This window comes from Rhagoletis zephyria, unplaced genomic scaffold, assembly GCF_001687245.7.
Source record: "Rhagoletis zephyria isolate East Lansing unplaced genomic scaffold, Rhagoletis_zephyria_1.1 Rzeph_scaffold_00779, whole genome shotgun sequence".
Lineage (NCBI taxonomy): Eukaryota > Metazoa > Arthropoda > Insecta > Diptera > Tephritidae > Rhagoletis > Rhagoletis zephyria.
Genome location: NW_016157863.1, coordinates 73,009 through 99,963, shown reverse-complemented (window position 1 = coordinate 99,963; position 26,955 = coordinate 73,009). Strand labels below are relative to the sequence as shown.

General features: G+C 32.4%; 1 protein-coding gene across 1 annotated transcript in view; it reads right to left on the bottom strand.

The window, feature by feature from the left end:
* Nucleotides 1-25,409, bottom strand: part of LOC108361511 (homeobox protein abdominal-B-like) — a gene marked incomplete at its 3' end in the record, with an annotated part of 106,907 nt that extends 81,498 nt beyond the window's left edge. The window contains exons 1-2 of the mRNA XM_017614140.1: nt 25,378-25,409; nt 24,839-25,179 (exon numbers count right to left, since the gene is read on the bottom strand). Coding sequence (XP_017469629.1) covers nt 24,839-25,179; nt 25,378-25,409 — 373 coding nt within the window. The remainder of the gene's footprint in view (nt 1-24,838; nt 25,180-25,377) is intronic.
* Between the last annotated feature and the right edge of the window lie 1,546 nt (nt 25,410-26,955).

The following is a 26,955-nucleotide window of genomic DNA, read 5'->3' as shown; positions in this document are numbered from 1 at the left end:
AAAAAAGATAAAAATTTAAATTGAAAAAATGAAAATTGTTGCAACTTAATTTCTTAGTAAATTGGTTTGCTTCTCGAAGCATTGATCCATTCTGTGCCAGGCCCAGTAATCAGCGGTTGTGCTGCTGAGTTGGGGGAGCATTGCAAAAGCTGCAAATAGATTTTAACAATTTAGAATTTTTGTGAGGAGAAATTAAAAATATCTGACATTTTCGCGAACAAATAATTTGAAAAAAGTCAAATCAGCTGCTATGCTGATACCACCTGTTCAGTGTGCCTTGGTTTAATTGTACTTTAGGAATAAACAAAGTTCTTTTCCTTCTGTCAGTAAACGTTACAAAAATCCGTTTACAAATAGTTAAATAAGCAATGGGAAATAAGGCAAAATTTGTTTTATTTCCAACCTTTTTTGGAAATACAGCAAAACCAGATTTTGGTATTATTTCCCATTTAAAAGTGAAATTAAGCAAATTTTGCGTTATTGCCGTGTGTGTTATTTCACCACGCGTGCTTGTATGACAGTATTGTTTTTAAATACGAACATTTTAAAACGATAATCAAATAAATAATACTAGAGTGCCAGTTACTGTCGAAATTCGACAGTTTTTCTAGTTTTAGAAGCCTTGGAGAGGTTTACTAACTTAACACGTAGCAATTTTTTTTATCTGAGAAGGTCTTTGGGAGACTTCGGCAGGACTTCGAATTGACCCGATACATTCAAGTTTATCGATAAATGTCAATGATTTGATACAAATCGAAAGTTCGATGAATTTCAAGAACACTAAAATTCGATAACTCAACAAAATTCGTTAACTCGACCAATTTCGATAACTGTAAAATTCGATGGCTCGATAAATTTCGATAACTCAAAAATGTAAAAACTTTGGATGCCTTTATAAATTTTTACTTTCGACAACTCCACATTTTTCGAAAACTATCTAAACATTTTGATAACTCGTTACACTCTGTTAAGACGATTAAATTCGATAAGAAGTGATAAATCGATAAGCTTACATATATAACCTTGAAATTTCGATAAATGGATATATTTTGAAAATTCCATAAACTTTGCTTTGTTGAACCAACCAGTTTCAGTAGATCAATAATTATCGATAAATCTGAAGTTGAAACAAGTCCATGCATTACGACACCTCGATCTATATAGTTAAATCTATAAATAATGATAATTCAATAAATATAGATAACTTGATACTTTAACTTGACAAATTTCGTTAATCCCACACGTTTTTATAGCTCGATAACTATCTGTAAATTTGGACAACTAAGTTTCTGTGTCTATAAATTTCGACAACTCAGTAAACATTGATCAGTTGGAATAATTCGATACGTTGTGATAATAAACTTCGATGATTCGATAAATTTCAGTAACCTTTATGGCTGATTTTATTTCGATTCCTATCGGAAAATTTCAACTCTGTTAACCTAATTCTTATCTATTTCTCATTGTCTCAATTTTCGCCTTTATCTCAATTTTCGTCTTTATCTTCACTTTTGCCTTTTTTTGTCTTCATCGTTATCACTTGTTTCTTCATCTTCATATTTATCTTTATTTCAAAGTTTAATTTCAAATACGAATTAAAACAAAATGCGAAACAGCTTAAATTGTACAGGTTGCAAAACAAACCATTAACAAATATGGAAATTTTTAAAACACGGTTTTCAACCAATTTCGAAACTATAAAAACTCTCCTCATCTACAGAGAATTACCTTTCCAACAGTGTTTTTGGTTTTGAAATCGGTACCTTTACCTTGGTCTTCATCTTTGCTTTTATCTTTCACATCTTTACTTATATCCTTTTCTTTTTCTATTCACGTAGATGAGATGAGGTGCGATGACGTGATAAGATGTGGCGTGATTGTATGTGATGTGATAGGATGTCATGTCATGTGTTGTCATATCCTCTGATGTCATACCATATGATGTCATATCATGTGATGCCACGTCATGTAATGCCATGTCAAGTCATGTGAAGTCATTCCATATAATGTGATGTAATATCATATAATGTCATGTCACGTGATATCGTGTGATGTGATATCATATTATGTGATGTAATATCGTGTGATGTGTTGCCATGTAATGTGATCACATTCCATGTTCCGATTAGTATATCAATAACCCTGTTGATAACTGTGCCGATAAAAATACCGATAACAATATCCATAAAGATAGAAAAGTACAACGATTGTAAAATCGATTAATTCATCGATAAATATAACAATCATCACTATCGATTATTGTACATATCGTTAACAATATAAATGACTAAATCGATAACAAAATCAATTATTTTATCGATTATTATGCCGATAACAATATCCATTATTGTATCGATAACAATATTGATTATTATTTTGATTATTATATCGATTGAAATAGCGGTTATTTAATCAATAACAGTATCGATAACAATATCGATTATATTATCGATAGCAATATCGATTATTATATCGATAAAAATATCGAGTTTTATATCGATAACAATATCGATCTTCATCCTCATCCTTTTCTTCATATTTATCTTTATTTTTGCATATTCCTCTTCACCTTTACCTTAAAGTGTTTAAATTTACTTTGATCTTCGTTTTTGCCTGTACCTCTAGGCCCAACCAACTGCCGCTAAAGAAGTTTCACTTCATAAATTCAAGAAATGTTCTTACCCTTTTAGTTACCTTAAGTCTTATGTATCTGTCATTGTCTTCATTTTCGTCTTTATCTTCACTTTTGCCTTCTTTTTTTTTACTTCATCGTTATCATTTATTTCTTCATCTTCATATTTATCTTTATTTCAAAGCTTAATTTCAAATGTGTAGTGAAACAACAGGCGAAACATGTCAAATTGAACATGTTGCAGCAACATGTATACACAATTCGAAAATGTTTAAACGACGGTTTTGGCCGTAATTTTCAACCAATTGTGAAACCATAAACGGAAATCGGTTCGGTAGAATAGTCAAACGAACGGAGACAAAATTTATGTTAGCGTATTAATATATAGATTCATGTTTAAGTACTATGCGTTATTACCCTTAGTGAATTCATAGCATTTTTCTTAATATTACAAAGCGTTTTTTCTCTTAGTGTAGTCATTTTTGAACTTTTATTCAAATTTGTGCAATCAAATTGAAAACCGGGAGACTTAAACGAAATACGGGACATGTCCGGGCAAACCGGGACGTCTGGCAGCCCTACACATGGTCTAATTTCAGACAATGAGAGATGTTTGCGAATATACATATGTATGTAAATGTGAATCTATATACATACATACATATCAGTGCGTCTATGCATTTGCAGACGTAAAAGACAAAGCTGTATCAATTAGTCCTTAGAGATCACAAGCATTAAAATGCAGGTCGATGAATTCTTAAAAAAATTCCGAATAAAATTTACGACTAAATAAATTTCGATAGGATAATGTATGTAGGTAATTGCTTCTTGGCAACCAAGCATTTAGCATTTAGAAAATATTAATCTACATAAACTGACAGAAAAACGTTAAAAGCATGTGCATTTCCAGCAAAGACTATCTCAACTTCCAAACCGCGACACCAACAATACAAAAAACGATCAACAATGACGAACCAAGTTTATTCGACGAGTTCCACTCCAGACGAAGCGAATTGAATGCATTAAAATGCTTGATTTGTTGCCTGATGTCCGATATCTGTTTGTATTTTCTTGTATAGAGGTATTTTACGAATGAATGGTTTTGTTTTTTCAGTTGGCCGTGCCAAGGTATCTTGCATTCAATTCAAGCAGGTAGGCTTTATTGTTGTTTCTGCACTTCACCAATCGCTCCACTGCTATGTTCCATTCGCCGATGATATTATTAATTGAAATATAAATTTAACATTTTATTACCCAATGCACGCCGTCTGAGCGGCGTTGATTACGTGATGCGTGCCTCAACAGTTTTTGAGGCGTTGCTGGAATTTCATTAGGCAACATATATAAGTATATGTATGACCATATGTATGTATGTACATACGTATGGATTCATCCAACCAAGGTAACAGCCACATTCGAAGGAAAAAAAGAAAGCCGTAGTTCAGCCAAGCGAGAAAACAGTCACGACAATAATGCTAAATATACAGCTATTTCCATTTACATACATACATGTGTGAATACAAACAAATTTATTTTCTACTTAAGATAGCAAAACAAGACAAAATCAAAAAGCATAAGCCTTTAGCGAATATGCACTGAAGCAGCGAGATATTTTTGTTGACAAAAATAAAACCATTTAGGAAAACTTGAATCTACAATGTAGACATGTATGTACATATGTATGCATGTACATGCAGAGTTCAAATATGTACTTCGAAAATATATTATCGTTCGCACGATCCTGGTATCGGCGCAAATTGAGAGAGTTTATATGAAAGTGAGATATACCTACGGTGACCATTCGTACCGTTTTTAAGTCACGCTGAATATTTTTAAGTGTCCCGCTTTTAGATATTTGTACCGATTAAATCCCGATTTTCAGTTTTTTCTTTATTAACCCTTTGAGTACAGATCTTGCTTATAGGCAACATTGGCATTGTGATTTTTAAATCTTGTTGTTTGGATTATTTGTTCCTTAGAATGTTGTGAAGGCAAAAAGCTGAGCTATTGCTACAATTATAGTCCCAATTATTTTTCAGCACCTTTTTGTTTTAACTACTAGTGTTACATAAATGTTGCTTAAAGTGGTTCTGCAAATTTAAAAAAATGCAAATAATAAATTATATTTTTTTTACCAAAGGGTTAGGTTATAAAATATAAAAAATATAATGAAATAAAAACATCAAACCTTGACAAATGTTTTTGGTTTTTGGTAAGAAACTTTGTAAAGGTTTATAGGCAACATTTCATAACGGTCAAACCAAAAATCATAGACGTTCAAATTTTATACCAGTTCATATTTAGGTAAGGAGGATTAAGGAACAATAATACGCTGCTCAGAATGTTTTAGCCCCTGGCAACTTAATTCGGCCAAAAACCATTTTTCGGATAAACGTAGTAGCGCGTTCGTTATCACAAAGAACATAGAATAGTTGTAAGGGAGTGATAAACATAACATCCCCGTTTTCCATGATCTACGGTTATGTTTTATTCTCGCTATATTGCAGTCTATTGCAGTCATTCTTTTTAAGGTTTTTATAATTATTAAGTTTTTTTTTCCATCAAACCATACTAATGTGACCTAAACAAATTCGTGGATATGAATAATATACTGTGTATATACAGTTTTGCGATCGTTTTTCAATTGTTTTTTTCTGTTTCTTTTGTTTTAAATAAAACTGTATTAAAAGATGTTATATCTTTTTATTCTAAAAACAAAATTGTGTATTCGGATTTGATGCTTTAGAAATGTCCCGATTTTTGTCTACAGAAATCTGGTGTCCGTAGATATACCAAACACTTAGCGGCCAGCGAGATCGAATTTGTATTTCCTTTATTAAGTAAATGAAACGATAGCCGTCATCGATTCGCCAACAGTTAGCGAGTGGCGGAACGAACGAATTCAATGAGGTACAACCAAACTCGCTAACGTCTATCCGTGCTATCTAACTTTGTTGTTGCTTTCACATGAAAAATTCTTCTTTAAGCGACCGGAACTCAAACATAGAAGCTAGAAGCAGAGAATTGGCGAATCGATGACGGCTGATATCTTCCTAGTGACTAGCTATTTAGGTCCTAAGGGCCAATTTTTCAGTGAACGGCTGTGTTTATACTTAGTTTAAACGACCGAGCTGGCTGGTTTAAACTAAGATTAGCCAATCAGATGCCAGCCAGCTGTGCAATTTAAACTCAGTTTACGTAATCTAAGTTTAAACTGCCACTGAAAAACTGGCCCCTAAAAAACTTAACATATACATATTACTAAACATAGGAAAATAACAAATTCTTAAAAACAGAGCGTCTAAACGAAAAATCTATACAGTTATTATTATCAAAAGCATTAAACTCAATTAGGACAAAAAGGTATTTGGTAATTGGTCCACTCAGAGCATAGTTTGATTTATACACTGAGCCAAAAGCACAATGGTTTTTTTTAACCAATTTAGGGTTTGGTTTTTTCATGGTTAATAAGCCGATTGTAAGAAATGTGATTCAAGTTGAACATTTGAGAACAAATTCGTATGTATGGCAGTGGCTGAGCGTGCAGAAAAGCTTGCTGTTATTTGTTGCCTTCCAGCAGTACGAAGACCGTCAGCGCGATACATAATTTTTATTTTTTTTTCTGTTGTTGGTTGTTCTTAATCACGAAAAAGCCTCTGTGAAGTGCAGAATCAAATCAAACGACGATGAAAATTTATTCAAGTTGAACATTTGCAGACACATTTATAAAGCGGCTGTAGCTGAGTGTGCAGAGAAGTTTACTGTTATATGCTAACATTCAGAAGATGCCGTTTCAAATATCGTCAGAGACAACTTGTTAAAATGATAATCAAAATTTTTGTTTATTTCTCCGAACTATGAAAAAGCATCTGTGAAGTGCAGAACATAAGCGTATTCAAATGAAAAAATCGACAACCAAATGTTTGGTTAATGCAAACAAAAGTGTGATTAATATTACCAAATTATTGTTGAAAACATCAACCAAGGCATTGTCAATACTTATTAACCACAATGATTCATTTTCAAGTTTGAATTTGGTAATATTAACCAATTTTTGTTTGATTTTTTGCTCAGTGTAAGCATCAACAATAAATATGTAATGCCTACGAAGTTCTTTTAAAAAGACATTGAGTTTCAGAAATTCCAACAATAGATAATAGTAACCGCTGATATTTTTCTTCTACATTGAAGAGTATGCAAATTTACAAGTTTACATCTTGAAATATAAGGAGGAAAATATAAATCAAACATACATAATATTTATTTGATAAGCACTATTTCCAAAAATTTGTTGCAGACGTTGGAAAACTTGGAACTATTTATCTTAATAAATCTAGTGAAGCAAATACTTCAGGAATTATGTAGTTAAGGTAATCTACAACGGCCACGAATTTTTTCAATACGAGATAAAGTTTTATTTAAAATACAATATGCAGATGGAAGCGTATTATGTGCCTAGAGCTTTTAAAGACTAGTTAAACAAATACAAATCTCAAATCTAAAGAAGAAGTAACGTATTTTTTTAATTTAACCATCATTCTAAATTAAAATTAAAAAAGTTAGCAAACAAGTCAAATGATTCAATGGATGATACTGTACTCTTACCCAGATATGACATTGATGAGGGAATTTTAGAAGAAGTTCGTTTTGATTAAAGATTTTGGATTTGATTTAATATTATATTCAGATCCTAATGGTAATTTTTATAAAGAAATTTATTTAGACAGTTAAATTTTTTCGAATAATACAGATAGTTTTTCTTGTGATCATCCTTATGTTTTTCGTTGTTTGAAGCCTTTTGTATACCAGGACAGCTTCTTGACCCTTTGCTGTACCATAGGTACGATATTTATATATTATGTTTTAAATAATTCAAAGCAGTAGGGTTACACTCAAGACACAATAGTGGTATTCACCAAATTGAGCAAGTAACCTGGCACTCTAGCAAAAGAGCAGTTTATGTCAAGCAACGACTGTTGACAACAGTAGTTGCTTGAGCTGATCTGCTCTTTTGCCAGACTCACTTTGATGAATACCACTAACGATTGTCAATCTACTACTTTTGAAAACTAATTTGCGGGGATTTTCACAAGCTTTTAAAAGAGTACAATAACTACTACAATCAGAATAAAAAGTATGGTGACTCATCGAAACACTAGCAAAAAACATGGAGCTTCGCGGTATGTGCAAATTTTTAAGCTCAAGTAAATTACTATTGCACCTAAGTAAAACGAATATTATTTACGAAGATTTTTCGACCAACACTTTTACTGTATATTTATTGTTAGACAATGAGCTATACTTTTATTTAGATTTAAAAAAAAAGAGTCAAAATAATTTGAAAAATTAGAAAAATAGCATAAACCGGGTGTAGTTTTATAAATGTGGAACACTGAGAAAAAAATCAACCAAAAATTGATTAATATTACCAAATTCAAACTTGAAAAGAAATCATCGTGATTTTTAGTTAATATTAACAATGCCTTGCTTGATATTATCAACAATGATTTGGTAATATTAACCACTCTTTTGTTTGCATTAACCAAGCTGTCGTTGTTGATTTTTTCGTTTGAATTCGCTTATGTTGTGCACTTCCCAGAAGCTTTTTCATAATTCGGAGATACAAAACAAAAGTTATAATCGTCATTTTAGCGTGTTGCCTCTGACGGAATTTGAAAGTTAGCAAATAACATCAAGCATCTCTGTTCAACTTGAATCAAGTTTCTTCGTCGTTTGATTGGATTCTGTACTTCACAGATGCTTTTTCGTAGTTAATAACAACCAAAAACAGAAAAAAAAAGTAAAATTACGTGTTGCCGCTGACGGCATTCGTACTCGAGCCTGCTGGGCGACAATAAATAACAGCAAGCACCAGACATGCGAATTTGTTTTCAAATGTGGAACTAGAATTACATTTCTTACAATCGGTGTAGTAACCATGAAAAAACCAAACAATAACTTGGTTGAAAAAACTATTGTACTTTTGGCTCAGTGAATATAATGAAGAGATCTTAATGATGAGTTACGTTAAATTAAGTCTACACTAACTGAAGCTGTGCAGTGAGTTGAACAATAAACACACTAAAAAAAGGAATTGTTAAAAATTGTTGTTTGAGATTGAAAATGAGAATGTGTGTAAAATTTTAAAATTGAATTGCTTGCAAACGTTAAGAATTTGAAAAATACATCTCAGCGGTTCTACCTTCTTATTTTTTTATCATGGGTTAGACCTTATCTAAGCTCACCTTGCATAGTTCTACTAAGTTTTGTTCTATCTCACTTTTGTTTTACTTCAATTTTATTCTACTTCAGTTTTGTTATTTTGCCTGTCGTGTGGCACTCGTTCGTAGGCCAAAACCTTTTGACAATGTAGCACTTGTTTTATTATGCGATAAAAGGAGAGATACAGTGCTTCAAATGAAAATTGATGGCTTGCATAGATACCCAGTGGAAGAGTAGTAATGCATTATATGCGTGATATATAATGTAGTGTATTTCTTATGAGTTCTAGATTCTATTACTGTTCAATATGTAGTCGGCATTCTCATGTATCTAAAAAGTCGCAAAAAATTCATATTAAATCGCATTTATTCCTGCATTACTGGTAATGCCAAATTAAATGCCCCACTTTTCCTAAGACATCGCAGTGAGAAAAATAATGCATTTTCGAATGTGAAACGGCCGTTTTACTGATTATTTTTTCGATTACTGTACAATACATTTTCCCACTGGGTACATTTATGCAGTGCTTGTGGAGCTCCCTAGAACATGTACATGTCTACACATATATGTAGGTACATACACACATATAAATAAAACAAGCAAGCAATGATACCCAGAAGTGCGCCGACTACCGTGGATTGCTGGAAAAATTAGCAGCCGACGGTAATGAAGTCATCAAAATGGCCTTATGATAAACATTTTCAAATATTCAACCGGTTTTCTACCTTTTCCCTATTCACGCAACCATTTTCTGTTTCATAGTTAGGTAACTGTCAAGTGGCCATTGCCATCACCACTACAACAGGTGAAAGTGGCCGACTGCCGCCGCAAGTGCAACTCATATCCTGGCAACAAAATGCACTGACTATCATTGCTTACAAAAGAATAAAAACAAAAAAAAAATAAGGTTACAATGATTTCCACCTCCGACAAAGTAGTCATGAATTTTGTGTGATCAGAGATCAACGCCTGTCTTCTTCGGAGAAATGTCGTAAAATTATTTTTTTAGTTATAAAAAGTTCAATGCACATTCAACAAAGAAACAGCAAAAAATGAAGAGTTTTGTGTTCAAAAAATAAGAGAACAAAGCGAATCCCACTGATAACTGTAGTTGTAAATGTCAAAAAATAATAAGAATGTATTGTTATTGTTTGGAAGAGAGAGATGATGAAAGGGCGACAACAAAATGCACTTAACCATATGCATCTCGATGTTCAGTGCCGGCTTTAGGGTAGGGCGACCCGTCGGTCCTTGCCGGGGCACCGGAATTTAAGGGTCGGCTCGCGCATAGGTTTCTCTTAGGCACTTATATAATTTTAATTTCTACTTTTATAATCGAAAGAAAAACTAAATTCAGTGCATTCACTTTCTGTCGCTTGTAGACGTGAGTGTAACTCAATAGCGCAGTAACTCAGCTGTTGTTCTAATAAAAATGTAACTCAGCAACTAACGCTTTCATATAAACATAGCCCTGCGCGCGAATCTGGACACGCAGCCATTTTTCAAACCACCAACACGATATAGGCGCATTAAACGTAGACCGGGTAAAGAGTTTAATATAGAGTTTTTTAGTGCTCGTTTGGACTCAGTGTTTTTATCTATGAAGGAAAGATTTCAACAGATGCAAAATTTGTCTGTTCTTTGGAAGCTCTAGTTTAACATAAACAGAAATCAAAACAAAGAACTATTGCGACGTTGTTCTCTATTCCGGTCAACTTTATGTCTGATATCGATGGAAATTTGTTGTGCGAGGAAATTTTAAGTAAAAAACCGACGTATCTCGAAGACAGCAAAGCATTCAACTTTATCAAAATGCACAAATCATTGGATATCGCTGCGTAATCTTTTAACTATACTAGTGACTGTCGCAAATAGTTAACGTAGTGTTTCTAAACTCAGATTAATAAAAACGCACTTGCGAGATTAATTGAGTAGTTTCGCCTCGCAACCAGTAAAAACCGAATTGCAGAATATTTAGTAATACATATATATGTGTAAACTAAATGATTCCATTTGAAAATACAATCTTAACTAATAGCAAAATTTAAATTTAGTATAGTAGGTAGAGTAACCTTTGGATACTCTATGTTATACCAAAACCCAGAATGTCATGCGTGCACGTAAACCACATATTTCACATTGTCAATTACACGAATGCAGAGTTAAGTCTGGTAAAAAAATCTTCAAACTTGGTTTCCCAAATTTTCNTATTAACAGGAAATATGACTACTATCTTCTTACTACAAAAATATGTAGAACGGCCAGAAACATGAAACATGTGCAAATTTACCAATTTTGAGTTATTGGGTTGCCTTGATTAACCTTTGGATACTCTATGTTATACCAAAACCCAGAATGTCATGCGTGCACGTAAACCACATATTTCACGTTGTCAATTACACGAATGCAGAGTTAAGTCTGGTAAAAAAATCTTCAAACTTGGTTTCCCAAATTTTCATCTTTACATATTCATTAGGGCGGGTCGAAAATCTAATTTTTCTCAAATCCCTTAATAATAGTGGTAAAAAGGTTTGGTACATTTTATTAGATAATGAATCCGTTAACTCTAAAACGTTAAAAGATAAAGTCAAATATCATTTCTCGCAGCCCTTTAGCTTATCGTTAATCTCAAAGTTATCTGTTTTCAATCAAATTTTAATCTTTCTCTTGATAATTGCACTGGCCTATAATCAAAAGATGCAAAGAACAGCATTAATATTGCTGGCGTGCATTTAGGTCGCTGGTTCTAAATATTCTAATAATTTTTTTAATGTTAGCTATAGTTTGGGTAGTTCTAATAGGAAAGCCATTATTTTCCATCATCGTGGAAAAACTTTGTCTATGCAAATGAGTACGGAAACACTGAACAGGCACAACTTATAGAAACACTAATTAGTTTAATTATGTTTATGCATATAATACAAAAATTGCTAATATAGGAAAATGACAACAAATTTTGTCCAACATTTTTTTTATTTTAAAATAATTTGTTTATAATCTGAACGATTTTCNGAAAGCCATTATTTTCCATCATCGTGGAAAAACTTTGTCTATGCAAATGAGTACGGAAACACTGAACAGGTACAACTTATAGAAACACTAATTAGTTTAATTATGTTTATGCATATAATACAAAAATTGCTAATATAGGAAAATGACAACAAATTTTGTCCAACATTTTTTTTATTTTAAAATAATTTGTTTATAATCTGAACGATTTTCATCATATTATTATCAGAAATCAGTAACAGCAAGTCTCGCCTTCAATTTGGTAATTATTACGTACCGATCGAGTAACATTTACTTAAGTTGTATGGAAAAACTTTAGTGGATCTCCAGTTTTTTTCTTAAAAAATTTCTCTTCAATTGTATAAATAACTTTTAAATGAAATAACCGTACTACAAGAAAAATGTGCCAGAGAGTGACTTTTTTCGTTTAAGCTAAATGCAAAGCAATATCGTCCAATTGGAAAGTCCTCAAAAGGATTTCCCAGGATATGTTAAAGATTATTGCATTTACCTACAGTCACTTTTTCACATAATGAAATTAACCGAAATATTTATGTATATCTAAACACTTATTGCACGTCACTTACTTTCATATAACGGCAAATTTAGAAACGGCGAAAAACGTGCTTTTTCGGTGACTAATGAAACCATTCCGCACCAATTTTCAAGACTGCATAAATGGACTTAAAATGGGTGTTTCCCACCCTAATTTTATTATGTTAACTTATGTAAATACTTGTATGCTTGAAACTACTATTAACTTATCAAATCTTTGACAATACATGTTTGACTTCATTCACCGCAATCTTGAAAATTGACCAAATCGGCGTGACCAAGTCCATGGACCTTTTAATACATATCATATAAACATTCGAAAACATTAAAACGTTTGAAATAAATCTCGTCTCACTTTTTTGTATTTTTCACTGGGTTGCTGAAGTAATGAAGAATTGAAAATTCATAAGGGAAAATAATAGTTTTTGTACCTTTTATCTTAATACATATCTTAAAAACTTGTAAACTTATTGAAAAATGATAAATGAGCGTGAGATACTAATTTAATAACCCTTAATTTTATATATCGTCCTGTTTATAACAATTAACGCATTCCATAGATATTGCAAGCCAAAGTTTCATTTTCAAATGCATACACTATGATTCAACTGCGCGGGCTAAAGATAAGTTTTAAATTAATCTTTCGTGGCCAATAACAATTGGCTTAGACCTAAGATATCATAATATTACTATTACAATAGAGTCAAATGCCTTTTATTTTCCTCCATATAAAATCGACCCAGCCTAATATTCATGTTTCTGGCATCGGGGACGATATGAACTTACCGATATGTTTTACAAAAATTGTTTAAAAAGCAGACGCCTCGGTTGCTCGNTCCATATAAAATCGACCCAGCCTAATATTCATGTTTCTGGCATCGGGGACGATATGTACTTGCCGATATGTTTTACAAAAATTGTTTAAAAAGCAGACGCCTCGGTTGCTCGCCAAACCGGTTAATCGTTTTTGCAGTTATTTCACATTGATTCTCTAAAATAAATTTTCCATGGTAGCTTAAGGATGCATAAACCTATCGGTAAATTTTATAAGAAACTAAACTGACAATTTATTAAAACTATGTGGTAGTAAACCCCCGAAATTCGGGTGAGTGCTGCAAATAAATGCTTACTTANCTTAAGGATGCATAAACCTATAGGTAAATTTTATAAGAAACTAAACTGACAATTTATTAAAACTATGTGGTAGTAATCCCCCGAAATTCGGGTGAGTGCTGCAAATAAATGCTTACTTATATTAATAATTTAAATTTAAGTGTATAATAAAACATAATACTTCAAAATTTATTTAAAGAACTTCGTGAAAGANTTTAAGGATGCATAAACCTATCGGTAAATTTTATAAGAAACTAAACTGACAATTTATTAAAACTATGTGGTAGTAAACCCCCGAAATTCGGGTGAGTGCTGCAAATAAATGCTTACTTATATTAATAATTTAAATTTAAGTATATAATAAAACATAATACTTCAAAATTTATTTAAAGAACTTCGTGAAAGATAACAATTAATCGTGTATTGCTAGAGACCTGTTAACCCAGGATAATTTTTAAGTTCTTAAATGACGTTACTCTAATCAAAGCTTCGTACAGTGGGCCGTGAGAAAACATTCATCTTTAAGGTATAGTTAGACTATATCTGTCCAAGAGCTTTTATTAGTCGTAATCTGAAACGCAATAATCACTGAAAAATGGCGCCATATATGGTGAAAGTATGACACTTTTAACACTTTTAACTGAAGCTTTCTTAACCCTTCCGGTACAAAAAATTCAGCAAAACAATTGCGATATAACTTATTTATGTAGGCAGCTAAAACCAATAAATTATGTTAGCGGTTTACACACACACCATTGAAAACCAATTCGACTGGTGCTTTAAAAGGNTGAAGCTTTCTTAACCCTTCCTGTACAAAAAATTCAGCAATACAATTGCGATATAACTTCTTTATGTAGGCAGCTAAAACCAATAAATTATGTTACCGGTTTACACACACACCATTGAAAACCAATTCGACTGGTGCTTTAAAAGGTATATCTTCCATACCTCTGATTGTTTAGATATGATTTTTTAATATATGTAACTCCTCTATCTAAGCATGTATGCTGTGAATATAAAAATTTTGTTTAGTTCCCAAAAAACTAATTTCAAATGCAGTAATCTGTTAAAGTAAAATTTTCTGATGTTCATGAAAGGTATGAAGCCTTCAGTATAGCCGTAGACAGCATTGCTCTTACTTGTTTTTGAATAACAATTTTATATGTCGTCGGTGATACTGCAAACGTTATATGTCACTTATTACCTCTGGTGCTTAATTGATCTGTTATCTGTATCTGTGTCGAGTTTCGCCATTATGGAGCGCAGCCAAGGTTTTACCCTTCTTAGGGCCAAATTCAAATTGTGTAGTTAACTCAGAATCGGCAGTTAACTACAGATTTTTGTACTGTGAATTTAGGCCTTAGTGTGCTAAACGACCTTTGAATTGTGCAAGTTGTACACCGCAGAGCTAAGTGCGATTGTAAGGCACATTTTACTACCGGGTATAGCTTTCAAACTTGATTCCCAAAATTTTAATTTTTACACATTCATATTTCTGGCATGCGAGGAACGATATGTACTTGCCGATTTGCTTTACAAAAATTATTTAAAAAGCATCAAATCGGTTAATCGTTTCTGCAATTATTTAACATTGATTCTCGAAAACAAATTTTCGATGAATGCTTTAGATGCAAAAACCTAAAGGTAAATTTTATAAGAAATTAAACTGNTAAAACAAATTTTCGATGAATGCTTAAGATGCAAAAACCTAAAGGTAAATTTTATAAGAAATTAAACTGACAATTTAGTAAAACTAGTAGTAACCCTCGAAATTCGGGTGAATGCAATAAAGAAACGCTTACTAAAATTAAGGAATTAAATTTAAGCATATAATATTCGTAAATATACTTCAGTATTTAGTTGAAGATTTATTTAAAGAACTTCGTCAAAGACAACAATTAATCTTGTACTGCTAGAGGCTTGATAACCAAGAAAATTGCCGCCAGTTATGGTGAAAGGCATTTAGTATCACACTTTTAAACTGAAGCTTTCTTAACCCTTTCAGTATAAAATTTCAACCACTGATTCTAAAAATTTTTAAATATGTATACCGGCAAATTTTGTATCGTTCATTTCAAAAATATAATATTTATAAATGTTAGTGATGTCCTAGGTGTTTAAAAAATAAAGTGATGCCAACTATTTTTATTTTTTGCTTTCATGAAATACTGTGCCACNGTAAAACTAGTAGTAACCCTCGGAATTCGGGTGAATGCAATAAAGAAACGCTTACTAAAATTAAGGAATTGAATTTAAGCATATAATATTCGTAAATATACTTCAGTATTTAGTTGAAGATTTATTTAAAGAACTTCGTCAAAGACAACAATTAATCTTGTACTGCTAGAGGCTTGATAACCAAGAAAATTGCCGCCAGTTATGGTGAAAGGCATTTAGTATCACACTTTTAAACTGAAGCTTTCTTAACCCTTTCAGTATAAAATTTCAACCACTGATTCTAAAAATTTTTAAATATGTATACCGGCAAATTTTGTATCGTTCATTTCAAAAATATAATATTTATAAATGTTAGTGATGTCCTAGGTGTTTAAAAAATAAAGTGATGCCAACTATTTTTATTTTTTGCTTTCATGAAATACTGTGCCACAAAAACAAAAAAAAAATCAGAACACACGAAACAATCGATATACTCAGGAAATTATGGGCCGAATATAGTAAAACTTCGATTTTATTTTTTCACATTACGTCAGGATTTTTTTTTTAAATGACCTTGAAATTTTAAAGATATGATTAATTCAAAAAATTATTTAAAAAAAATCAGTGCAGTGTAGAATAACAATATGGGTACCAAATGAAAGAGGAAATTTAAAAACAATAAATGTCTGGTTTACAAGGACGGATAGGTATTGAAAATACGCTTTTAATAAATTTGATCAAGTTAATTAAGTTTGCAGGACGAAATTCGATGATGTGGTTGTACGTACATATATTAGTCCTCAAGCAATAATTTTTTCAAAAATAAATATATAACCCAATATATAATAAATATTGATACCCTTATCTTTATGCTACATTGCACTGAATTTTGAAATAATAATATTTTTTAAAAGTCCTTTTTCCAAAGTCCTCATAAAACAAATCCTTACGTCCGAGAGAAAAACTAAGTACGTGACTCGTAATGTTTTTCGAGATAATTTTTTTTTGTTATTTTTCTATACAAGCTTTGACAAAAAAACATAAATCACTGTTACAAACTTTATACAAAATTTAGGAAAATTCCACAAATTCTCATCGAAATTTCAACTTTTTAATCTGATTCTTTAGAACATTTTTGCGTAGCAATTTTGGTCTAATGAAGTGCTAGTTTCAAACAAGTAAAAAGTACCGTTGATTTCTGCGAATTTATTTTGGGACGGATTTTTGCACTTTTTCCATATAAGCATGCATTTCTTTTGAAACAAAATGCGGGAGACCATTAGCAACAAAATTTCAAAAAATCATGTTATATAAAAAAACCGCAAAAGTAGTCTAAAAAAAAAACAATTATCAAAAATCAGCGCGATTTTTTAGCTGGTTGAAACTTGCACTTCATTAGATGGGCTAGAAAACTGCGTACTCAAAAATGTTGTAAAGATTCAGGTTAAAAAGTTGAAAATTTGTTAAATTTTCCTAAATTTTGTATAAAGTTTGAAACTGTGATCTACATATATGTTTTTTACTACCGGGCAAAGAATTTTGTTTTCAACTGCAATTTCTTAGTATTGTATATTACATAGAGGGTAAACTTCAAAGGTTAGGGGGACTCGAGTCCCCCCCTGCCCCTAGGTAGTGACGCCCACACCTAGAATGCATACCCAGGTACACTTGTACCACCAGCGACCTTTAAAAGGCAGTATTCTTTAAATCATCAACTTATCAAAATAACAAAGTAATTCTGCGTGTTTTGACATACCCTTGTGGTCAGCAGAATAAGACCAGTGACATTTTGAGTAGGTTTGGCTATTTTTCTTTTGTTTATTTAATGTTTATATTTGTTCTATTAAAGTCTAGCACTTTACCTAACCAGCCCCATATAAATCCACATTTCACGCTTCGTACAAAAATTATGAAGTTTCAACAAACTTTAACATTTGTAACCGAAAATTTTAAACTTTTTATTCAGAATTTTTAGAAAAATTTTGGGTGTGCAGTTTTGTAGCTCATTAAATTTTAGTTGTGCAAATTTGAAGACACTAGATAATCGTGTTGATTTTTAATAATTTTTTTGGCTGACGATGGTGTTTATTTTCTTCCATATAAAATGTGCCCGATAATTTCGTTTGTGTTGGAGAAAATGCCTAGCACCATCAGCAAAAACAAATTATTAAAAATCCACGCGATTTTATAGCGTTCTGAATTTTGCACGTTAACCTAATAAAATTTAATAAGCTACAAAACTCTATACCCAAAATTAATCTAAAAATTCTAAATAAAAAGTTTAAAATTTTTGGGTGCAAATGTTAAAGTTGGTTGAGTTTTCATAACTTTTGTACGAAGTTTGAAATGTGGATTTAGGTATTTGGAGCTGGTTAGGTAAAGTGCTAAAATTTTATAAAAAAAGTAAGCATTAAATAAACAAAAGAAAAATAGCCAAAATGTCACTTGACTTTATCAATTGATCACAAGTGTATATTCCGTCTTCTTATTGGAGTAAAAATTGAAGGATCTCAACGAAATTTGGTATTCAGGCTTTCCAATTACCCAATGTAAGTTGGTATTGCAAATTGGCGAAATTGGGCAATAACCACGCTTTCCTCCCATATAACGGTAATTTGCGAATATACTTATATTATGCAATTTTAGTAACTACTGAAACTTGTTCACTCAAAATTACTATATACAATGGTATCATGGGTATATCTCGGTAACCGCTTCACCAATTTCTCTCAAACATGGCATAGTTTTTTACTTTGGTTAGACATAGCAAAATATTGAAGTTTTTAAATCAGATAATAACCAGCCAACAATCCAAATAATGGTGATTTACAGAAATACGAAATCTGCAATAGATCAGAGAATAGTAAAGCAAATTAAGTAAACATTAGTTTTTCAATAATTCGTCAGCAAGAAATATAATTAGAGCCAATTTTAAAACATGGGCATAGCACCTCCTTTTTATGACCAAATATGTGTTTCTCGATAACCGTTCCATTAATTTGTACCAAGCTAGAGGATAATCATGGAAAATGAAATCAAAAGTAGGATGTTGAAATTCTCTAAAATGTACTAAAATTTCGCCCACTTTTCATATAACGGTAAATTTCAGGAATACGAAAATTTCGAATTTTAAAGACGGTAATTTACTCAAAGTAGATACTAACAACAACCTCTTAACAAAAACAAGATTTTTTTGGAAAATGAAAAAATATTACCTCGTAAGTTTACCCGCGTAACCGCATTACCGATTTCTACGAAACACGTTTAAATTACTTCATTAAGTTTAACTGCGCACATTATCGAAGATGTTTGAAATAGGAAAAACAACCCTTGTTTACCAAGTAACGGTAGTTTCCAGAAAGGTGAAAAAACGATATATAGTACGTGTGCTGGGGTATTTAATGTTCGGCTTCGCCGAAAATTATTATTAAAATTTTTTTTTTATGATGTATAGGTAAGAGCCATTACATGCATATTAATTTAGCATCAGGCAAGTTATATCAAACCAACTAAGCATTAAACTACGTAGTTATATCTAAACTAACAATAGTTTACCATTTACAAATTTTTATATTTCTTTGAAAAACGTAAGAATAAAAAAAATTTAATTCTGAAGTATTAATGTATTCGGGTATGCCCCAGGGTTAAGCAAATTTTTGTTCGATTTATTTTACTTTGCAGTATCTACTGTTTATTGCAGTCAGAGATAATTGCCACGTCTATTTCAAAGGCGATGAAAAAACAATTGCATACTTAATATCTAGAGTCCGTCCGATTACACTTTTTTCAGATACCGATGCCGATGTCGATTCTATAAAAAATAACAATTCAATTTTATTCCTAAACATGTTTTTGTAATAAATATATTCTATTTCTTGGCTCACCAGATGCAAACATTTTAACAAAAGCAAGTACAAGGATTATTTTTTATTTATTTTTATTGACTTATTTTATTTTTATTATTTTAGGGAAACTTAATATCTCTTAATTCAAAGTCAAACCTTTTAAGATTCCGTTGTGATGAATATAAGTCTAATTTAAATGTATTGTTATTGGATGGCTTGAGGAGAGAACACCTCAAATTTTCAAAAATAAACTTAAAACGTGGCTCAGCAATGGTGTGGGAAGCATTTCATAAAGATGATACGCTTGATATTCCTTTCCCAAATTGCAAATGAATATCGCAGACCATGTTTTAAAATTATACAATAGTTTCGTCATTATAAATGTACATATATGTATGCAGAAGTTATAAAATAAAGTTTCAAACACTTTCGGCATCTTAACCAATATCAGAAAGAGATTAAAGTATGTATGTACATATGTAAAATGTGACGGAATCTTACAGCCCAATTTTCACCAACTTAAAGACTTTAACTAAGTTAAAATTTACACATTTACATACATACCACCAACTTATTTGATAACCTTGTCCTAGTATCCTGACCAATATCGTCCAAAAAAATTAATAGCTTTACATGTTACGTACATACATACCATCCAAAGATGGAGTGCATATGTTATCCTTCTTTATTGAAGTAATAATAAATTATGTGACAAAAGTGGGAGTTAATTTTTTATTTTCTTAGAAAATCGCAAAACTACGTGAATTGTGGATGGCTCTTTTTTTTTGAAATATAAGTGTTTTTACTTTCTAGAAACTAATTTGCAACCTCATATAGCGGATTTGCACTATCTTGATACACAGTTTTGTACTTTAAACGAGGTTATATTTTGACTTCAGCGCCAATTCAGGGTAAATGTTTTAGAAATCTATGATTTCTTATGTTTCAACTACATACATATGGCAAATTCGAACCAAATCGGATCATAAAGACGGTTTTCAAAACATCTCGTCTCTGGCGCCCATAGCAAAACCATTTTTCGCAAAAATATGTGAGGTTGCATAAATTATTTTCTAGAGAGTAAAAACACTCAAATGCATTTCAATTTCAAATTTTCAAAATGGTTCCCTTATTTATAAAGCAGTCGCATTTCTGGCTAGTATATTTCAGGACGAATGGATAAGCATTGAGCCATGAGCTTGTGTGAGCAAATCCAATTTTTGCCAGCAAATGTCAGTTACGCGGTTTTGCAGAATCACGATACGATGATTTGTACTTTAAACGACGATATATGTATTTAAAAAAGGAGACAAATTGGCCAATAGATACGTTAGGTATGTATATGACTTTTATTTTTTTTCGCGGTAGACCTTCCGATGGAAACACCCATATAAGAATTATTGCAGAGGTGCAAACAGCGTTGGACCATGTAGTCTATTTGTGGTATATTGAAGAACTTACAAACGTCTTCGTCTGTCATGCTGTAGCGGACCAATTCGTGTCTTGGCACCAGCTTATTGTTACCCGATCACTGCTCGTGTTTTAACGAAATGTGATTTAAGTTGAGCACATTGACATGGCTGTAGCTGAACGTATAGAGGTGCTCGCTGTTATTTGTTAGCTCCCAGCAAGTTCGGGTTCGAATGCCGTCAGAGGAAGCATGTAATTTTTTGTTTATTTATTTTTTATTTATTTTTTAGTTTTTATTAATTGCGAAAAACCATCTGTGAAGAGAAGAACAAAAGCGTATACAAATGAAAAAATATATCAACAATGCCGTTGTTAATATGTTGGAGTAGTGTTGTGCTACTCTGATGTAATGTAGAGTTGGAGTATATGGTCCTGCCCTAGGACATCGCAATGTGAATTGGACCATATNCCGTCAGAGGAAGCATGTAATTTTTTGTTTATTTATTTTTTATTTATTTTTTGGTTTTTATTAATTGCGAAAAAGCATCTGTGAAGAGAAGAACAAAAGCGTATACAAATGAAAAAATATATCAANTCGTCAGAGGAAGCATGTAATTTTTTGTTTATTTATTTTTTATTTATTTTTTAGTTTTTATTAATTGCGAAAAACCATCTGTGAAGAGAAGAACAAAAGCGTATACAAATGAAAAAATATATCAACAATGCCGTTGTTAATATGTTGGAGTAGTGTTGTGCTACTCTGATGTAATGCAGAGTTGGAGTATATGGTCCTGCCCTAGGACATCGCAATGTGAATTGGACCATATTTTTTATATGAATTGTGGTTAGTTGGCCCTTAGGGAGTACTCTTTACATGCATGCATAGTCGTGATTTTTGCAGGGAAGTCATGCAGTTTAATGAAGCTTTCGCTGCCTTCTCAAGTATAGCGTTTACCCTGCAGTGAAAAGCCAAACCAGTCAGAAAAAATACTAGTTCATTAACTAGTATGTGCCTACCAGTTCGACAATTTCGAAGAACTTAGGCGATCAGCGACATCTGCCTTTGAATTGCCAAAGCCAAAAATAAAACGCAATTAATTGCTTTTCTTACAAATCTCGGCTGTGGCGTCACGTGAAGAATACTGGTTCTGGTTCTGAAATCGCAGGTTGGAGGCCGCTTGGAGGTGGTTCAGATTTTTAAAGTTAAATAAATGTAAGTAAAAATAATTTATTCAATTTATAAATAAATAACAAATTTGAAAATCTAATTGCGTTGCAAAAAAACATTTAGGAAGAAATATAAAAACAAAGAAATTAAACAAAAATATTTTTTTTATTAAATTAAAAAATTACAATAAACAGCATAAACAAAAAAATAAATTTATAAAAAATAAAAATAAAATAAAAAATAGAAAATAAAAAAAGTTTCCCTGCGCCAGGATTTGAACCTGGGACCTCAGGCTAACCATGCGAGTGCTCTGCTCTGTCGGCCATTGTGACTGCTGGAGCGTCGCGAGCAAAAAGGCACACTTATGCTTTTCACGGGGCATGAATTGGCAGACTATCTCATCAACTGGTATGATGCTACTAGTATTTATACTAGTAGATGCTGATGCATAGCCTGACAATTGACATCTCGTAGGACATCGCAATGTTAAAAATACCAGTCGCTAACATTGAAAAAGGATAGAACGTGAACTAGTTCGGCTGAAACGCAAACCGGTAGAATTCTAGTTCACAACTAGTAGCTTTCCCTGCAGGGTATGTATACGCGAATTCGAAGCGCAGTCGCCAGTCAGGCAGACGCTGCCCAGCTGTGGTCTAAAGGCTTGTTTTCACTATGTAAAATTCAATAGTATTTGCCGTCGAAAAAAGGAAAACACATTGTCAAATGGGCTTAAAAAGCGTATTATCGGCTGATTTCGATCAGTATAAGTCTTTAGTCGTGTACAGGCGCTCACGAATTGGCTATCTGGGTGTTTTTTTGCCCATAATATGATACGGATAAACGAGATAAATTTGTGCTAAAATATGTCGACAAATTTGGTTATTTTCATATAGTGAAAACCTGACTCTACCGTTTACATGTCAAACAACCTGAAATTATCATTTTTTCCTGTGACCCATGGGGCAATGGGCCAAATATCTGACCAAAAGTCCAGTTTCGCTTGTGATGCAATCCGTTTTTTGTTTTGTACACTGAGGAAAAAAAATATTAAAATCAAATAGAAACGTAATTGATCTTACTATAAACGTCAACGAAAGTACTGTATATTGGTAAATATTCAATTCAATTCCGCGCATATTAAAATGACCGCGTTCGTACTGAAAAAGCATCCGTGAAGTGAATAATCAGACAAAACTAAAAAAAAAAATAAATATTTGCATGTGGGATTCGAACCCGGCCATCTCCGGATATCAGCAACTTGTGGCAAGCATCCTTGCGCACTCAGCTACACGCAGGCATATAAATCCGCTTTCAAATGTTGAATATCCATCAACACCACAGCACGGATAAACATGTATGTACTATGTATGTGTGAATGTGTGTGTTGTCACCATGGTGCGTGCCAAGAATGATAGAATACAAGATTGCGCCGATCAGAGAGGATTTTGGAGAATAACTTTTGAGTGACGTCACCCTGGTGCAATTGCGAGAGAGAAATGCCAAAACGTGAGCAAGAATGGAAGAAGAAGAAAAAATGTTGCAAGGGAAACGTAAACAAGTTGCACAAGTGTGACGTCATGCAAACAACGATTCTGTCAAATTCATTAAGAGAGGAATAGCGGTCCGAGATCGGCGCAACCTTTGTATTCTCTCAATCGTGGGTGCGTGCCATGGTGCATGGAGAGTGCACTCTCAGAGCGGCGCTCTGCATGCTTGGGGTGCGTATGTACACTCAGATGTGAACAATAAAAAACGTGCGTGATAAATTTTGTATGAAAATATTATTTTTAAATACGAACATTTTTAAACGATAATCAAATATAAAGTATTCATTTTTACTATGCATCATTTCCCTCAGTGTAGGTAATGGAATTACGTTACTGCTTAAGAAAGTGTTTTTCTAAAATATATTTTGACCCTTGTAGACACGCTTCCAAATTAAGAAATTAACCAAAATATTGGAAATAAAGGAGAAATTGAATAGTCTTGAGTTCTATAATAACCATATTAAATTTAACCTTTAGCTCTTATTTAATGCGAACCTTTGACCGCGTTATTTCTGTATTTTCAACTTTATGTAGGCATAAAAACATGTACGGTCTTGTTCTTGTTATTTTTCCAAATAATGAGTTGTGATTTATGAGGCTTTAACCCAGATAAACCCGAATTATTATTTTTGGATTTTTTTAAGTGTATGGTGTAATGTTGCTTAAGTAGCCTTCAAATAACTGGGAAATTATATTTGTTAAGATTTTACCCCCACCCCCGGGTCACAACACCCCATCCTTCTGGAAGGCGTTTGGGATAATACCACAATAACTTTTTATAACATTTTTTCTTTAGTAAAAGAAATAAATTCAATATGCTAGTTGCTTTATTCATACCTTTTTAGAAACAAAGGAAATACATAGATACATTGTTATTACGATTTAATTTTTTTGTGGTAATTTACATATAATATAAAAATATTAATATTTTTTATATATATCGCAGTGAAAGTTAGAATTTCATTTTCTGTACAATTGCCCTCTCTGTTATGTTTTTCTGCATATAAATTGGTGTTTTCAACAAAAAGTTTAACAACTTCCTCGTCAATAAAATAACGAAAGTAGTCCAAAGGAGTTTTGCCTTTTTCCGGAATGCATGTTACCATTGATGGCCAGCCTGTACTAGCTGAAGTCAGCACTTCACTTTTTACCCAGTTATAACAACGAATAGTTTTCTTACTTTTGGGGGGCGGACAATTTGCTGATGCTGAGATAGTTCTTTTACGCCCTCCTCCTTCAATATTCACCGTAGAGGCAACTTCTTCTGGTAGATCGGTTTCATCGACATCTTCAACAACACATTGATCATTCTTTTTGTTGAGGAGAACGGCTTCCGCGCAAAGTTGACTGCCATGTAAATTGTTGATCGTAGGATTGTCTTCCTCACCAGAATCTTCATCAGTGACATCATCATTACAATTAATTGGGGGTAAAACTGCAACATCTAATCCATTATCAGGAATGTCATCGTCGTCTGCGGTTTCAATGATGTCTAACAACTCATTTAGTGTAATCTTCCTTCTGCAAAAAAATGTTTTTAAAAGTAGTTGGATTAACCCGCAATCCTTCTGGAAGGATGTAAGTATTTGTGAGACTACAGCGGACAAATCATTCACATCAAATGGCTAGTGATCGAATAAATTATTATATTGGACATATTTTTAGAGTAAAATCACAGCCTTATATCCAGAATTTATTATAGAAAAGAATAAGACTTACCCATCAACAACGAGGTCTATCAATTCAGCCATCACAAATATAAGCACAATTTACTTGGACAACGTTCACTGACTAAATGGAAACGTACAAAAATAAGCATGAAGCAATGATATTTGGTTCTAGCTGTACCTACAAAATGCACAGCCTACTTTGTTAGCAGTTACCACAAGTTTAAAAATTGAATTTAACGAACGATGTTTCAAATCCTTCTGGAAGGCGTTTGGGCGTATCTGGGTTAATTGTAAATAGATAAGATTGATACTACCAATATATGCTTCTCTCTTTAAAATTTTTTTACCACAAAGATTTCTCCATTTCCCATCGGTCGTCAAGGGTTAGGATATTTTGTTTTGTTTATATGACAATTAATAAAAAATACTTTTGTTTTGTTAATCATCTACTGATTTAACCACAATAATTTTTTGCCAAAAAAGTTACAAATTTCCCATAGTGCTGTGACAAGTGTTTTACAAAAAATTGGCTATCCAGATTAAAATATAAACGCCTATTGATGTGTCCTTCGACTTAGTTAATGTTACTTTATTTATACGTGTATTTCTAGAAAAATTCTTATGGCATTTCTTTTAATTTATTGTACTAAAGCTGAACTCTTTTTAATCACAAACTCTAAAGTTTATAGGTAAATAAATACTCACTTTGTGTATGTTTATATATGAATAAAAAAATACATATGCACATATGTATGTACGTATATAAATTTACCAGTATTTGTAGATATCGCAAACGAGAGTCACTTTATTTAAGATTTTTTGGCAATTGATTTAATGTGTCATTCATAGATTTTTATTACAGAATTTTATTACCTCCTTTAACTTCCGATTTACCACAATTGCTCACAGCCGCGCGTCAATGCCACCTCAAAACTTGACGGTACGCAAATTGGACACATGGCTCTCCCACGGCTTCTCATGTTCGCGAGATATACATACATATATACTAGGAATGTTAATTTTTCAGCTTTTTGCGATCCCGGGACTTTCGAGATGGCGTTGTCACAATCCCGGGATCCCGGGATTTATATATTCATTTCTTTTCAACAACTTGAATCGAAGAAATTGCTTCTTCTTTCTTTTTACAAATCATATATTTTAAAATTTAACATAATGAAACCACGTTTCCCGTCGAAAAATTTATTATTGAGAAAATTTACTATTTTACAGTTTATTTTACCCTCCCATTCGGCTCTGTTTACTTTTAATTGACAAATTTCATGGCCGCCGTGAATTCGGAATCTTGTATTATATCATTCTTGTTACCATATATGTAGTCTTTAGTGTTGGACAATTTTTGCTCTTAAAATTAAGAAAATTATGTAGAGCAAAAATAAAACTAGGTACGCGAATATGTAGTAGATTTCAGACCTTGTGTGGTAGATGTGGTAGATGCTCAAAATAGGGGCAGATATACCACAATGTGGTAGAAGTCCGATCACTGCCAGAAACTTGAATCTGTTTAAATTCTACAGTGTTCCTCTTCTCTAAGCATATTTCTCTGCATTTTTTAAATCATTTTTGAATTACTGACGTCAGAGTGAAAAACTAAAAATGCAATTTTGGT